The sequence below is a fragment of the Rhizophagus irregularis genome, chromosome 14, assembly GCF_026210795.1.
Source record: "Rhizophagus irregularis chromosome 14, complete sequence".
Lineage (NCBI taxonomy): Eukaryota > Fungi > Glomeromycota > Glomeromycetes > Glomerales > Glomeraceae > Rhizophagus > Rhizophagus irregularis.
In genome coordinates, this window is record NC_089442.1 from 4,499,841 (window position 1) to 4,517,218 (window position 17,378).

At 23.3% G+C, this 17,378-nt stretch overlaps 1 protein-coding gene across 1 annotated transcript; it reads left to right on the forward strand.

Moving 5' to 3' along the window:
- The first annotated feature begins 8,809 nt into the window (after positions 1-8,809).
- On the forward strand, positions 8,810-10,021 carry OCT59_006661 (uncharacterized protein). The gene is made up of 2 exons (XM_066141413.1): positions 8,810-9,289; positions 9,396-10,021. Exons 1-2 carry the CDS (start codon positions 8,947-8,949, stop codon positions 9,428-9,430), a joined length of 378 nt encoding a protein of 125 aa, XP_065998201.1. The 5' UTR covers positions 8,810-8,946; the 3' UTR covers positions 9,431-10,021.
- Positions 10,022-17,378: the final 7,357 nt, after the last annotated feature.

Genomic DNA, 17,378 nt, shown 5'->3' on the forward strand with positions numbered 1-17,378 from the left:
CATTGAATATCATTGTGTATATGACGTATACACTGATGGATTTTATACTTTTTTATACTTTTTTTATACCGGTGGAGTAATTTACAAAAAAATCCATCGGTGTATACATAAATACCGATGAGATAAAACAGATAAACTCAACCAAATATAATAACTAATAATATTAAACTACAATATGATGATTTTTTTTAAAAAAAAAAATGTACGTACTTATGAGAAATACTACAAAGAAGTTTAAATAGTATGAGATACAAGACACAACGAAATTCGATATACGATTTTTGACAAATTTTACGGATGGTTCCATTACAGTCAACTCTTCTTATAACGAATTTTGATATAACGAATTTTACAATATAACGGATCTTCAGTATGATACAGATTTTAACATATGAAAAAAATCTCATTATACCGAATTTTACTAATTAAATGCCGTATACCGTTTAACGAAGTAAATTTTATAAACCGTATATGAAAAATGCCCCTTTTAACAACGAATTTTCTTTTATAACGAATTTTTTTTCAATATAACGAAGATATTTTGTGTAACTTGCGTTTTTGCATTATAAGATACAATTATTATACGACAATATACCATAATATACAAAATTTTTCCGGGTTATACCAGATTTTCCCATCATATTAACGAATATTCCTATAACGAAGGCCTGATCAACCCGGACGCCAACTTCGTTATATTAAGAGTTGACTGTATATCGAACTTCACTGTGTATATAACACGAATAATTAAACACCAGATATCTATTATGTTGACCAATCAAATTTGACTTGTCAAGGATAAGACTCATAAGAGTTGTCCAGGTTAGTTTTACAAGAGACCAAAAACACGTGATAAATTTTATTTATAATAATTGCATATTGATACGGATCAGCTTACAAAAATAGCATAGTGGCCCTTTTTTTAAACATTTAGAATGTAATGACAATATATATTACTCTTCTCCCACTTGTACAGATGCTTATTTTATTTATAATGTTTAGTTTTCCACGACTTCTGATTGATATATTCATAATGTTCTCTTTCCTAGATAGTTTTATTTTTGGTTCCTTTATTGATAGCGATTTAGGAATAGGCTAGGATTTTATATAATTAGAAGTAAGGGTCCGACAGGGCTTGCCCTGGTGGATGACAGATTATATGTTGAACGTACGTTCTTTGTATCGTATGTTCTTTTGACGATCTTGCCAACTTCACATAAAATAAATAAAATAAATAAATAAATAAGCTTACAAAAATAGTATCGATAGTATCTAAAAAAGTTTAATTCTTTACGGTACGTCACAATTCACAAACCAAAAAAATGTAAGCTCACATTATTACTTAATGAATTCATCATTAAATGAGAATGTTACATTTTTATAACCTTAGAAGGAAGGTTTATGTTACACCGCATGAAATTTTAATTGTTTCACGTGCAAATGACATTAGTTTAAAATAACATAATATAAACATGGAAATCTATTCTTACGCTCTCAGCTCTGAAAAAAAACACGTAATATTAATTTTCAGGTAATGAAATTAATAATGCCTCATATTTGAATTTTATTAACCATTCATTTATAAATTTATAATTTTCTAGAAAAAAGTGTTCTTGATTTTGAGAAAGAATATGGTTCGAAGCTATCTCAATCGAATACCAACTTTAAAAGACAAATGGCGTGTCAGTGATTATTAAAGTACCTATTGTTGTTATATTTTACCTGTTTTATTATTGTTGCCATAATGTTTTATTCGCGTTAATGACACTGTTGCGTATAAATTAGTATTTTATTTACACAAATTCAATATATGTTCTTATTAACTTTATTGTCGAGTGTGGTATGGTCAAGTAATATCTCATGAAACAAAATTATTTCAAATTACATTATAATTTGGTTTATAAATAATATAATTATTATTTATTTACACCGTATTAACCGTAAATTAAGTAATTATTCATATACATAGGTTTTCTATTATCTTAACTTTATATTAATCATTATACGAAAAAACTTTCATTATTTACGACTTACCAAATTTATTCAACAATTAGGGGTTTAATCCCGGAATCCTGATCTTAATCTCTATTTGTTCCTTTTTTAAACAGGTAAATTGGTAAATTACCACGGTTGATGATTATAATTATGTAATTTCATTTTCTTTATTACTAAGATTTTCATCAGATAATTTACTTCTTTTAGTGATGAAAGATTTTTGAACTGATCATTAAAGGCTTTGTGAGGATTATCAATTATTATCATTCGTCAAAAGAAATCGGATATATTTTTCCGTTCTGGATCTAAAGAAACTTGATTAAGGTATTAAAGTATCATCAGTTAAATTTTTTTGCTCGAATATATGCATTTTTGTTTATATATTTCTGGAAAATCATATTTATAGACGTTCGTTATACCTTCAATAATAATTGAATGTTGGGTATGCTATCAATTTCATTAATGATTATTTTATTTGTATAAAAAAAGAAATTTTTTCGTTATTATTGAGGTCAAATTATATTTTTTCTTTGATTTATTTCTTTAATGTCTTTTTATCTATTATATTTCTCAAAACTTGATAGGATATTCTCCTAAAAAAGCCATTCCAAATTTGATCTTTCCCCTACTTTCGTTCACGTAAGGCAAACAATCCTGGGAAAGGGGTCGAACTAATTTAAAGATCAACAAAAAATTTCTTTAATTAGCATACATTTATTCACATAATTGAATATTGAGTATGACCGGTATGTTATAAAATTTATTTAGATTTATTTATAATTAGATTTTCTTTGATTAAATATTTATTATAATTTATAATGCCTTTACATCATAACCAAGGATATTCGTCAAAAGTTGACTGAATATTATCCTGGATATTCGTCGAACAAGCTATTCCAAATATTAATTTTAATAAGTTACTAAAAAATACTATTATAGGACGTTCATTATATTAGATGGGTTATCAAATTTTATTGATGACTATTTACTTTTTACTTTTATCACAATCAACAAGTTTTATTTTCTTAATAATTTCTCATAGTATAATATCTTTAATGTCTTAGTGTTTAACATTGCACCAGTGGTAAGTCTTCCCTGTACGTTTGTCAAATGTAGAACTAATGTGGAGAGGTTGCACAACAAAATCTTCAAAGAGCTTATGGAGGTACTGCAAATAATCGTATTGTTCCATAGAGTCCTGAAATATCTTTTCACATTGAACATCACCAAATTTGATAATGTGGATTTATCCAACGAAAAGCCAAATCCAAAGTAGGTTAAAAATGAGGTATCAGAGTTTAATTAAATCACGTCAATAGAATGGTTAGGTAAAGATAATTTTACAATTAATAATTAATATTCAATCTTATCGTCCAAAACTTTTGGATTAGCAACGAAATACCACCTTATCAACAGTCGTTGGGATCTTAAATAATGAGAATGTATGTATTTATAGCAAATTATTATAATATATATAAGCTTTAGACGCAAAATATGCATTTATTTATTTATTTGTTTGTTTTTTTTTAAAAAAAAAGATTTTGATTTCCCATCAACTGTAACAAATACGTTGAAACGAGCAGAAGTTTCAGGGACAATCATCCTTTAGCGATCCATCGAAATATTTACGGGTTAGTCTTTACACTTACTCGTTACTGTTATAATTAGAACAGGTTTTCCCTTTAATACTCGCAATTTGTTTATTTACGAATTCTATGATGTCATATTTACCACCGGTTAGTGAATAAGTTGATATTGTTTTTTTGTAAACAAGTTGCAAAAGAAGTTACTAACCTGTTGTCAGGTAACCTATAGAGTTTGCCCCATTTTTTTTTATTGTTTGTAAAAATAAAATTAATAATCGTCTTATAAAATTAGAAAAAAAGGGTTTTTTTTTCCCTACAAATTCATTTCTTTGACAAAAAAAGTAATACTCCTGCGTTACTTTGAACAAAATAATATTTAATTATTTCCATTTCTTCCATTTCCCACAAATAACTACATATTCAGAGATCAGCTGATAAAATTCACGCGTACGGCGAAATTCGGGACCGAGTTTTTTTTAATATATACTGAAATGTTTGATCAGCCACACATACAGAAAAGAAAACAAAATAAATGAGCTTCTTTAACTGCAAAGATAAAAGGGAGCTAGTGACTGGGGAAACATAAGCCAAACTATCTGAATTAGTAATCTCACTCTTTTAACCTACGCGTATTGTTTAAAGAAATCATGTACGGTAACTGTATAATATCAACACACAATAACCTACGTGTATTCGTATTATTAATGTCCGATGGAAAAAAACAAATTTTCGTGAACGGCGCGTTCATGTTAATTCTCATTTAACTTGTTTCAAAAAAGTATGTTTTTTTGTTTTAACCATTTCTTTTCGTTTCGATTAATATTTGGATAATAGAATTCTTTATAAGTGGGAATAGCGGCATCTCGCGTAAACGAGTTAACCAAAAAGAAATTAGTATCATATTGAGAGAATTTGATTGTTCCCACACAATTATTACTGGTAGATGAATTTCGTGAGTGGCGCATTCATGTTAGTTCTCATTTAACTTATTTCAAAAAGTATTTTTTTTTTGTTTTAACCATTTCTTTTCGTTTCGATTTAATATTTATTCTTTATAAGCGGTAATAGCGGCATCTCGCGTAAATGACTTAAATGAGTTAAATGAGTTAACCAAAAAGAATTTAGTATGATATTGGGAGAATTTGAATTGTTCCCACACAATGATTTTGTCACATAAAATTTGATTATATTCACACATTCTGATAATTGTAAATCTGTACCACAAAAAAAAACTCAGGTGACAAGGCTGATCCATTATCAATCATGAAATTCCCGATGATCTATTTTTTTGAATTTTTTTATTTTTTTTTTTACGTTCTCAAAAGTATAAAATAGTAAAAACTGGTTCTAAAGTGGTTTGAAGGATTCAGAAAAGAATTAATAATGTTAGTTAATAATATTATTTTATTATTTTATAACAAAATTTAATGGAATATGAACTGTTAGACCGTTTTTTAAGGGCTTATAGTTTGTAGATTGCAAAAAGGTTTAAAGGTTTAAACAATCGAAAAATACAAGTTATTATTATTTAATAACGTTTAATAAGTATTAATTATTAATTATTATTTCTTTATTACAGGCCTTTATTGGTAAACAAAATTTAATAGAGGTGTTTTAAAACTTTTATGGAATATATTTAAATTTTTTATTTGTTTTTATAATAGCTTGATTTTTTTTTTTTTTTTGTAATTTATTAATTTATTTGAATAATTTTTAATTTATTAATATAATCACAATTATTAATATTGTTCTATTTAATAAGAAAATATTTGTTTTTTTTTTAATTGTAAAAGTTATAATAAAAAATTATTTATTTTCATCTTTTTCTTTTTCGCGATTCTTTCTTTATTGACATGTTGATCATCATGTGAAACTGGACCAATAACCGGATTTTAACTAATTTATCCCATATTATTCAAATATGTGACAAACGCATCAAATCAGATGATACATAGTCAAGTGTTGTCACGGGACAATATCCGGACAAGTGACACAAGAAACAATGCAAAGTGCGGACATATCCGGACATCAAAAAATGGACAACATTGCTTTTACGCGCGTTATTAAAAAAGGTATTGAGTACAGCTGATAAAGCCATTTCGCCAAAAAATAATCTTTGGCTTGAGTCATTCATAAATGTTATCAGTGAAACGGCAAAATGTTATTATATAAACTGTATACCCGAATTATGGCATCACTTATTAAACAAAAAAAAACATTGAAATCATCTAATTTGTTAATTTGTAATAATTCTGAAACATGGCATATTCGAACGTCTGTTACACACATAAAAATAAGGTTTTATTCGATAATGAATTTCTTCTTTCCTTTACGCCCCCTCATTATTCTTAGTTTAGCGTGTTTTTTAATCGAAAAAAATCACTTTAAACCTTTTAACCATTTTTTTCGTGTCTATCTTTAAATTAAAATTCCTTGGGTGACAATCGGAATTAACCGAAGGAAATTATCAATAGAATTCACTCATTGATGAGGTTATAGTTTAAAAGATGCGGATAATTAAAAAAATAGCAGACACTTATCGATTATCTTGAGATTGATATTGTCACAAATTCACATATTAAGATGCATATGGGATAATTGTTAATATGTAAGATATCACACCACTGTATTTTAAAATATTTAACCACAAAAATTACGCGTATATATCAAATGATATCACGCATAGTGACACTGTATTACATCCTATATATCTATGTTTGCGCTTATAATCTTGTTTAAAAATTGGATTCCAATTCTGATGATTAAGAATTTTTTTTTCGGATTCCGATTGTGTAATACTGAATCACGTGTTACCATTTTTTTTTTTTAAATATTCAGGTTAAAAAACAACGAAAGTTTTTTTAATGCATGCACAATGTATGCGCAAATCAAACAAATTAAGAATATGTTATTTTTATTACATTGTAATAAAGTTTTTGATCTGGTCTTTTTAAAAACTTTAAAAAAAAAAAATTTTTTTCCTAAAATTCAATTATATTTTTTTTTAATTAAAGGTTTAAAAATATGATGAAAAGAAATATGAATCCGGCGAAACAAACGTGTTAGTATAACTATAATAATAACATTATTTATTATTAATAATATTATTATAATTATTTCCTTGAAATATATAGGTAAAAATAAAGGACGTTCCAATATAATTTATTTGTTTGGAGTCGGAATTTTTCGGTGTCCAAGCATATTTATTTGGTTTCTTTTCTCTCCCCCCCTTCTGAGAAAACCTAAACAAATAATCAAGGTTGAGATTTTAAGTTTGAACAAGATTTGATTCAAGACTTATTTTCATTTTCCCGATGTGTGGCGGGTACCTTAATAATTTCATTTTCTGGATACTTTATTATTATTATTTATCATTATTATTAAAATATCAGAGAATAAAAAAAAAAGAATAAAATATAAACATTTGATATCATGAGAATAAAAAAACCTTTTTGTAACGTATGATTATCCCCACGGGATAAATGTAAATAATAAATAACATGTAATCGTTTCACTTATTTATAAAAATTCTTGTTTTAGAGGTGGGTTGACGCCTTTATTCCATGAATAAAATTCAAAGATAAATTATGGTAAAAAAAAAAATTTTTTTTTTATTTAAACAAATTCACATTAGTTTATTTATATTTAGAAAAAATATTGTTTGACAAAATAATTTACATTAATTGGTTCTCAATTCCTTTTGAAAACAAGTAATAAAGGTTTTGTGTGATTAATTTTTCGCATTTATCAAGATTAAATTAACAGACAAGTCGATCCGAATATAAACAATGAACAATATAAAAAAAAAACCAGGCAAAGAAACAATAATCAACCAGTAATCGGCGTAAATAACAATAATAATAAATAAATAAAAAAAAAATATGGACAATTATTCTTTTTTAATATTTAAAGGATATGACGAGCAAAGAAAATTTTTTTTCTCTATCACAATATCTTGATGGTCTTTTTCTACATTTTCTCGTCATATATTCACTCTTTTAAAAATTTCTTCACGCTCAAATGTATGAATTTACGTAATTTATATAAAAATCGAGTAATTTTTTTATCAAATATTCTTTATTGTAAATTTAATGCGGTTTTGAAATTTTATTATTTTTATTTTAATTTTTTGAAATATTAATTAATTAATTATTAATAACTTTATTTCTTTTCTATATTTTAGAACTATTTGCTAAAAAGCAAAAAAATTTAAAAAAAAATCCATTATAAAAAATGGACATGATTATTATTTACTAATGTGAAGAATACTTATGATGGGAAGGTATATTTAGATCATTGGGAAACACAATCGACTAATCTAAATTTATTGCGGGGAAAATTTAATTATTTTTTTTATTTTATATTATTCGAAAAAAAAAACGCCTTTTATTTTTTACATTATTATTTTGAAAAGCCAAACTTATTTCTTTTTCTTTCCTTTTGATAAATCGAAATCATTAAAAAAATTTTTAAGGGAAACGCATTAAATGCATTAAATTAATAATATATGATAAATATGTATGATATAATTATAGGATTTATATGATTCATTAAATTAAGAAATTTAAGTACCAACTCGTGAAACTTGTGAATTACTGGAAATGTATTTCATTTTTTTGATCATATCTTAAATCTTTGTATCATACAATAATTTTTTTGGTAACTTGATATAGGACGATACATAATCATACTTAAGGAAATTAATTATATTCTATAATTACATCATAATACCTCTTCACGTGAGTACAAAAATATCCGTGTTTTTCGTTTTCATCCCTGTTTTAATATTTCGCGCGACATTTTTACATATACATCACGTGACTATTAAAAATTGATTCTTTGTTTTATTTTTGATACCGTAAAAAAAAAAACTCTCATGTAACATAATTTAACCATACGCAGTATATTCTAGAATCTTTTTTTTTTTTTTTCGGGTAAATTAATCCTCCCTTGAACATAAATATTATTATTCGGGTATTACAAAAAGTACAGAAGAGCACGTGAACGATTTAGTCATATCAACCCGCCCTGATTTTGATACAAAAATAGAAAGTTTGTTTGTCGATTTATTTTATTTTTAGAAATATATCAATTTTACTAATCAATTTACTAATAAGTTTCCATAAATAAACAATAGAACAAAGAACAAAATTGGTAATGGTAAAGATAAACAATAGTTGATAGCCACAATATCCACAATATGATGGCAAAAAAAAAAATGTGATTTATTAACTAAGGCTTTGAAATTTTTTTTTTCCAATTTTTTTTCCAATTTTTTTTTTGTCCTCTAAAAAAAAAAGGTTATCTATTATATTTATTGGAAATAAAAAAAAATTAGACATAAAATAATATAATAAATAATAGAATGACTCTATTTAAGTCCACGACAAGGGTTAAACCCTCTAATACTGAAGTTAATGAAAAGAAAGATGAAAAAAATTACAATTCATCTATAATTCCAACGGATGATGATAATTGTACTATCACGATAATAGTACCTCCTACTGCTCGTCCGGTAAATTCACGTTATTCAATGCAATATTTAAAACAATTTCAACATGAACAACAATCTCAACAACTTTATACTGAAGATTATTCACCAGGAAGATTGAGTTCACCTAAACAAACATTAGTAGAAGTCCCAAAATATTCTTGGAAAAATATTCTCATTATTACTCTAATTTCTTTGATTTTAATGATTACTGTTGGTAAATATTTTTTATAATTTATTATTTAAAAAATCATTTATTTAAAAATTTTTTTTTTAAAAAAAAAATAATTTACATATTTTTTTAATATAATAATAATTTGTAGGCATATTATCATATTACGTTGCGAGCAATGTATAAACTAAATTCTCACGGAAAAAAACCCTTAGTTTCACCACCTTATTCTTGGATTTTTGTGTTTCATAATTTAACTAAATTTTTTAGAAATTGGCGTTAATGTACATGACATGACGCATTTTGTATTTATAACCTTAATTAAAACTAAATTTAGTATATATTAAAAATGATATCTTAATAAATAAACAAAAATAAAAATAAGGTGCGCTTGATGCTATCATAAGTACTCCTTATTTGTAAATGATATGCCTAAATTTAGGATATGTATATATATATATAATATCCTGTATATATATATAATAACTAGTATATATTTTGTTAAAATTAAAAGTATCGGTTTATTTTCTTTTAATATAACGATAACCGGATCGTGAGCGGGAATTTTCTATATTAAGGAGAACTACAATATGAACATATATATAACATATATAGATTATTTTAATAAACAATTGTTATTGTAATCAAGCGTTCTTCGATTAATAATATATTTACGATAAATCCTTTGATTAACGTAATTATGTAATCGGGCTGGGATACGATTATTATTATGAATATATTTGCCTAAATTCAAAGAATAAGTAATAAAGCCAACAACGATTGTATAACCAATGAAAATCCTGCTCATTTTTCAATCGGTTTATCTTATCCGATTTAAAAAATTTTAACTAACCGAATTGACATCACTAATTACACATTATTATTTCTTGCGTGACCTTCAATGAAAAGGTTCTTACAAAAAAATTATATATATAGAAATAATTGATATCTTGTTAATATCAAGGAAAGCCTAATGGTCATCCTAAATCATTGACAACGACACAGGATGATGATCACGGTTCCCGCGAGAATCCAATTTATATATATAAGTATATATGTATGAATATTTATGGAATTATCAAAAAAAATTTTGCTGATTTCAGCGATAAGGAAGAAATGAGGTAATTCAATTAAACTATAAATGTTATAAGACTCTTTATTCAATAATCCACAATTTTTTTTAAAAAAAAATCAACATTTGAGAATATCATGGATTTAAGTCATTTTTGTCATATCTTTAATCGTAAAATCTAAAAATTTTTCTTTAAATTTAAATTAATAAAGCTTGAACATTCGCGTAAACTTTTATCCATCTAATCAGTCGCTGGCTACAAATTGTATATTAATAACGAAATAATCAATAAACGCGTGGACGAACACATTTATAGATCCTGAAACACATTACGCAAGATTATACGCGTAATAGACGATTACTTAACGTCACTTTTCAAGTGTATAATACTTTTTGAGGCGTATAATGGATGACAAACATTTGTAAAAACAGGAAAAAAAGGGTGTGACAAGGTGTGAATAGTGCTGAGTATGATATCATCTTGACGCACTGATTTTATTTATTTGCTCCTGAAATGTCGCATAATTTTGCATCCATGTCATTAAACTAAAATCGGGCATAATTATGCTATCCAGATAAAAATAAATTTAGAAACTGTGAATTAAGTGCAAATCATATGTAATTGCATTTTTGCATTTTGATTGATTTTGCCGATCGAATAGAAAAAAAGAATTTTTTGTCGGCATCCCACTAACGAATTCTTATATTTATCATGTATACTTTTCGTGATTATATGAAAGATATTTGTTGCACCCTCTTTTACGGGACTTTTAAAATCCTATTTGTCACATCACATTTTATGCCACCTACAATAAATTCCATAATGCTATAACTCCGGCAATAAGTCATGTGAAATTGTCGGTAAAACCTTGTAATGTAAGTAAAGCTGCAATATAAACATAATATATATTGGCTTTAACTTTTTTAAATATTATATCTGATTATTCCAATTTTTATTATATTTGTTTAAGGATTTACCAGAATTCACCCTGGAAGTTTTTAATACAACTTTTATATAAATATGTAAACATTATATCCATTATAAAAATTCTTTATATATAATAAAATTTTTAAACTAGAATTTCTTTTTCAAATATATTATAATATTTATAAATATTTTATTAAATATTTTTAAAAGTAATTTTTATTATACTACTGCAGAATATAAAATTACTGTATTCCAATTTTACTTGTAATACAAGTGAAATTCGATATACTGGAACCTTGATATAACGGAATATAAGTAAAGTCTTGATATATCGGAATTGGGTCTGGAACGGATTATCATAATCTATAATTAATTTACCTTCGATATAATGACTACTAATGGAACGGATGGTTTCCATTATATCGAATTTCACTGTGTATTTATATTGCCAAAAGTCACTTGATTGGAATGCCATTTTACCAATATCTATTTTATTTACTAAAGAAATATTTATTAAATACCAAAGGGATATTTGCCAAAATTTTTATTTTTATTTTTTTATTTTTATTTTTATTTAATTTATTGTTTATTTTAATTTATTATTTGTATAAATTCATTCAATATATATATATTTTTTTTATTATACTCAAAGGGAGTAGTACTCCTTATTTAAAGGGAAAATTATTCATTCAATATTCTAAAATGTTAAAAATTATATTTTTTACTTAAATAATAAATAAACTTAATTTAAATATAAATGTATATATTTATTCTTAATAGATTTTTACTTCAAATCACCGGGGTGATCATCACCGTTGGCCAGAATTATCAATTTTTACCGGCACTATGTTTTTTTAATGCTGGTCGATCATCATAATTTCAGTCACCGGTGATCATCACCCCGGTGATAGCTAGAAAAATTCTAAAAAAATTAATTATTGGTATAATGGTATTTTGTTAAAATACAAATACTTCTTTGGTAAAATGTATTTTGAAAACATAATAGTCTTTTATTCAATAATTTTCAGTTGTATAAATTTTACAAATAAATTTGATAAAGATTATATTATAATTTAATATTATTTATAGAAAATTTCATAAAGTATTCAAAATATGGATTTTTAAAAAAGTAAATTTTATGCTGATTATTTAATATTAAATAAATTAAAAAAAAAACCTGATTTATTAAATAAGTCAAAATTAATATTCAAACTAACTTTAATACTTTAAATAATAAATCTTTTTTAAAATTATACAGTCAACTCTCTATAAATACACCCCCCTTGGAACCAGGTATAAGAGTGCATTTAAAGAGGGTGTGCATTTATAGAATACATATAAATCTATATGATATTAATCTAAAATTAAGGTAATACAAAAATTTTATAAGTAAACTATATAAAATTTTTTTATAAAGGATGCATTTACAGAATATATATATATATAAACCGTGCATTTAGCATTAAGGCCCAAGTTGGGACTAGATAAAAGGTGCATTTATAGAGGGTGTGTATTTATAGAGGGTGCATTTATAGAGAGTTGACTGTATATATTTATTAAAAATTTTTTTACATGATTTTTTTTATAAAGTTATATGATAAGAGTTTTGCTAACTTGCTTCCTAATCAAATAACCTGGGTTAAATCACCGTTAAATCATCCCTTTAAAATTTATATTTTACATCAATATTTTTTTTTTATAAAAAAAAATTATTTGTGTTATTATTCATTTCACTTTATATAGATTTTATTAATTTGAATATTATAAGTACTAATAACCAATTTTTCTTATATTTTTGACAATTAAGGATGCTTGCCAAAACTATTTTTTCAAAATTTTAGTTTGGTCAAAATTCAATCTGAAACTATTTTTTATAATAAACTTAATTGTCAAAACTGTTTTTATACTTTTCTGAAACTAATTATAATTTAGAAAAGTTTTAGATTTACCAATTTTTTCATTAAAAATAAAGTTTTTAAGTTTCGGATTTTTGAATTTTATCGTTAAATGAGTTTCAGGCAGCAACATTATTAACAATATCTCTTATTTTTTATTGTAATTATAATTTACATTTTTTTAAAAAATTTGAGCAAAATTATATAATTATATAAAATTTAATAGTATGTTAAATTAGTTTTATGTATATAATAAATCATAAATATTATAAAAAAAATTTTATTATAAGGAATATGCATATTTTCCCTATCATGTGATTTTATGATTATATAATTTTAATATATAAAATTTTTTTTTTATTATTTACCCTTATAGAGATCGATATTTAATTATAGTAAAAAGTTTATGTAATCATAAACATTAACCTCTAAAATACCCCACTTGACCAGCAAATGTTCCTGATGAACTATTAATATATAAAATAAATATTTAATATTATATATTTATATTATAATATCTTACTTATTATATATTTTAAAGTTACAATAAATCTTACGATTTCAAATTTAATGCAGATTTAGAAAATAAAACTAAAATAAAATTAATCAGCAATTAATATTTCTAGTAGCTAAAAGAAGCTGAACTCAAATTACTACTGTAATTTAAGTCTTTTTATTTTATTATTTTATTTATAGTATATTTTTAAACATTTTTCTTATTCTCAATATATACTTCTTTATTTTTTTTGTAACAATTTCATAAATTGTAATATCATGATTGCATATAGATATTGTTTTTTATTTTTTTCTCTTCTTGCATTTGAAGTTTTTTCTTAAATATTATTATTTGTATTGCTTGAATAGTTTTTAATAGCTAATAAATACCTTTTATTAGCAGGTTTTTCCTTTTTTTTTTATATTAGTAGATTTGCAATATTAACAGTTTCAGCTTCATTAAATATGTTATTATATTAATTGATTGCAGTTACATCTAAAATATTTGTTTGTGCTTTAATAAAATATTGTAAAAACTTTTCAAATACTTAACATAATTGCTAAGTTTAAAGTTTTTTTACAAAGCCCAAGACTATGCTTATATTATTCATTTTTTGAATTCAAATATTTAACAGAATTATTATAAATATCATTTATATGAATAAAATTTATTATCAAAAAAAGTTTCGTTTCTTGTTTTTCATTTTGAATAAGTTGAATGTGCAAAAACATATTTTTACTACTATAAAGTCTTCTTCAAAATACCAATAGGAAGGAACTAGTTTAATATTAAACTGAACTATTTTTAATTGCAACATTACTACAAAAAATATCTATATATGAACTTAACATAAATTAAATAAAGGTATATACAATAATAAGTGTCATTATCAAGTAATACAATAAATTGTAACCATTTTATTATATTTTAAATATACTTGACTTTCTAAATTTCCTTTATGATACTATACAAACAATCTTCAAAAATCATATTAAATAAAATTTGTAGCTTTTATAATCATTTCTAAAAATCCTATATTATATTGATTAAATTTTCAAAAATTAAATATTATTATATTTATTAAAATAATAAATGTAATATATAGTTATATGTATGTAAATTATTATCTTTATTATCATATTGCTATAGTGCATACAACTAAAGTTGCTGGGCGAAACTAAGTAGTTTAGACAATTGTTGAAATCGAAACTAGTTGAAACATTTTATTAAAAAATTAAAATTGTGAAACTGCGAAACTGACGAAACTGATAAAACTGTAAAAGGTTTAGACATATTTTTACATAGTAATTAATAAAGTTTACCATTTATTATAATAAATTATATAATTTAATATAAATTTAACCAGTTTTGCAATTATACAATTTAATATACATTATATTAATTATTTAAATCATTATATATATTAAAATATATAGTAAGTTTAATTAATAACCAGTTTTATAATTTACTTTTTATATATTATTATTAGTACAGTCAGATCTCTATATAGTTATTTAATCAGTTCTATAAAAATTGGTAACTATATAGAGGCTTTTACTATAATGTAATTATATAAAGGTTTTTTTATATAATAAGTATATAAATTGTAGTTTCCCAAAGGTGTGATTATAAGGAGAAATTTTTATGATGTAACTATATGAAATGTTACTATATGGAAGTCTAACTATATTTATTAATAATTATATAATATTTATTTATAAAAAATTTATTTAAATATATATAATAATGTATTAATAATTATTTATTTTAAATTTTATTAATTAAAAAGTTTAGACATAGTTTAAACATTTAGCTATTGTCGAAACCTTTGTTATAGTTTAAACTATTACTAATTAAAGTTTAGACTTTTATCAAAAGTTAAAATGAGTTTAGCCAAGCAACCTTACATACAACCTAATTCCAACAAAAAAATTTTTAAGTGGCCAAATTTTTTATATTATATAATACTTAACCCCGTAATTTTATTGGTCAGATTTATTTAATTTAAGTTATAATTTTTAATTCTAGCCAGATTTACATAGTTAATAATTAAATAAAAGTAATTTTGGCCAGATTTACATGTAATTCTGGTTATAATAAAATGGCCAAATATTTAATTTAATAGTAAAATATTTCAACTTTGAATTGCTATTACTTTCTTAAAAAATACTTTATAGGAAATTTAAAAACATAGTTTTATTAAGTTTAATTTGGTTTATCATTGTATGTTTATACTTTATGTTTATCTTTTTTTTTGAATGAATAGTAGTGATTTAAATTTCATCAAATTTAATTGCTGGGACTAAGTTGTATGCACTGTAGTGTCTTTAATTTAAATTCTATATAAAAGTGATTCAATTATTTGTTTTTGTTATAAAGCTAATAAATTTGAAATACAATATTTTTTGCAATTTCATTAATAGATTTAAAAATAGTATTAGAAATTAGTGGCATTTCTGTAGTTAGTGTTGCTGTCTGAAACTCATTTAATGATAAAATTTAAACATCTAAAACTCAAATATTTTATTTTTAATGAAAAAATTGGTCTAAAACTTTTTTAAATTATAATTAGTTTTGAAAAAATATAAAACAGTTTTGGCAATTAAGTTTATTATAAAAAATAGTTTCAGATTGAATTTTAATTAAACTAAAATTTTAAAAAAATAGTTTTGGCAAGCATTCTTATATACTATCAGTATATTTTTATGCCACAGATCCTTAGAGAATTCTTATTTTGAATCTTTGATTTTAAAATTTTATAGATTTATGTTATAAAATAATAATAATAATTCATATTTTTGATTTATTTATTCTATTTACTTTTATTCTAATATTTATTTTGTATATATTTATTATTAATATATTATAAAGTTATTTATTAATAAATATATTTTAAAAATTTAATATGAAGTATAACTTTTTAAAACTATTACGTTATAAAATTAGTGATCGTTAATTACTATACTACCTAAAATGATAATAATTTATTTAAAAAATTATCCATAAAACTGTAATATAATTTATATAAAACAATTCTCATTTAAGTTTATCAATCATATGTTAAAATTAAAGATAAAGTTCAAAGCACAATGTATAATAACATAATAAATTTTTTTTATTTTATACAAGAATAACAAACTGTTTAATTATTACAAACTTAATTATTACAAACTATTATTCTCTATCTGACTGAATTTCACAAATATCTTTTAAATACTATTAATATTGTATAAATTGATTTTAATAACTAATAATTATATAATTAGTATAATTAGATTTTAAATTTTAAATTTTATAATAAATTACAATAAATATATTAAAATAAATTATTTTACATATTTTTATAATATGTTTATTATTGAAATATACAAAAAAAAAATTTTTCTGTTTATAGTCATATCTCTTTATTTATAATCACAGAAAATGTTTTAAATATGTGACTATAGAAAAAGTTGACTGTATTTGTAATATTATAAATTATTTGTGAGTTTGCAGATTATTTGTGGGTTTATGAATTATTTGTGAATTTGCAGATTACTAAGCATAAATGATTTCCAAAATCTGCAATATTATGGGTTTTAAAAATCAATTGAGGATTCATGATCTTTAACTATAAGTTTATAGCATATCCAAAAAGAACTTTTATAAAAATAGTTCTTTAGCAAAAATTGGATTTACAAAATAGATGAAATATATATAGAAGGAATCAATAGTACATAGACTCCTAAAAAACCCATATCTGA

Excerpts from the sequence above, each read along its gene's own strand:
- OCT59_006661 (XM_066141413.1), top strand. The coding sequence starts at position 8,947 with ATGACTCTATTTAAGTCCACGACAAGGGTTAAACCCTCTAATACTGAA. Across the intron at positions 9,290-9,395 it reads GATTTTAATGATTACTGTTG|GCATATTATCATATTACGTT; the intron begins GTAAATATTTTT and ends AATAATTTGTAG.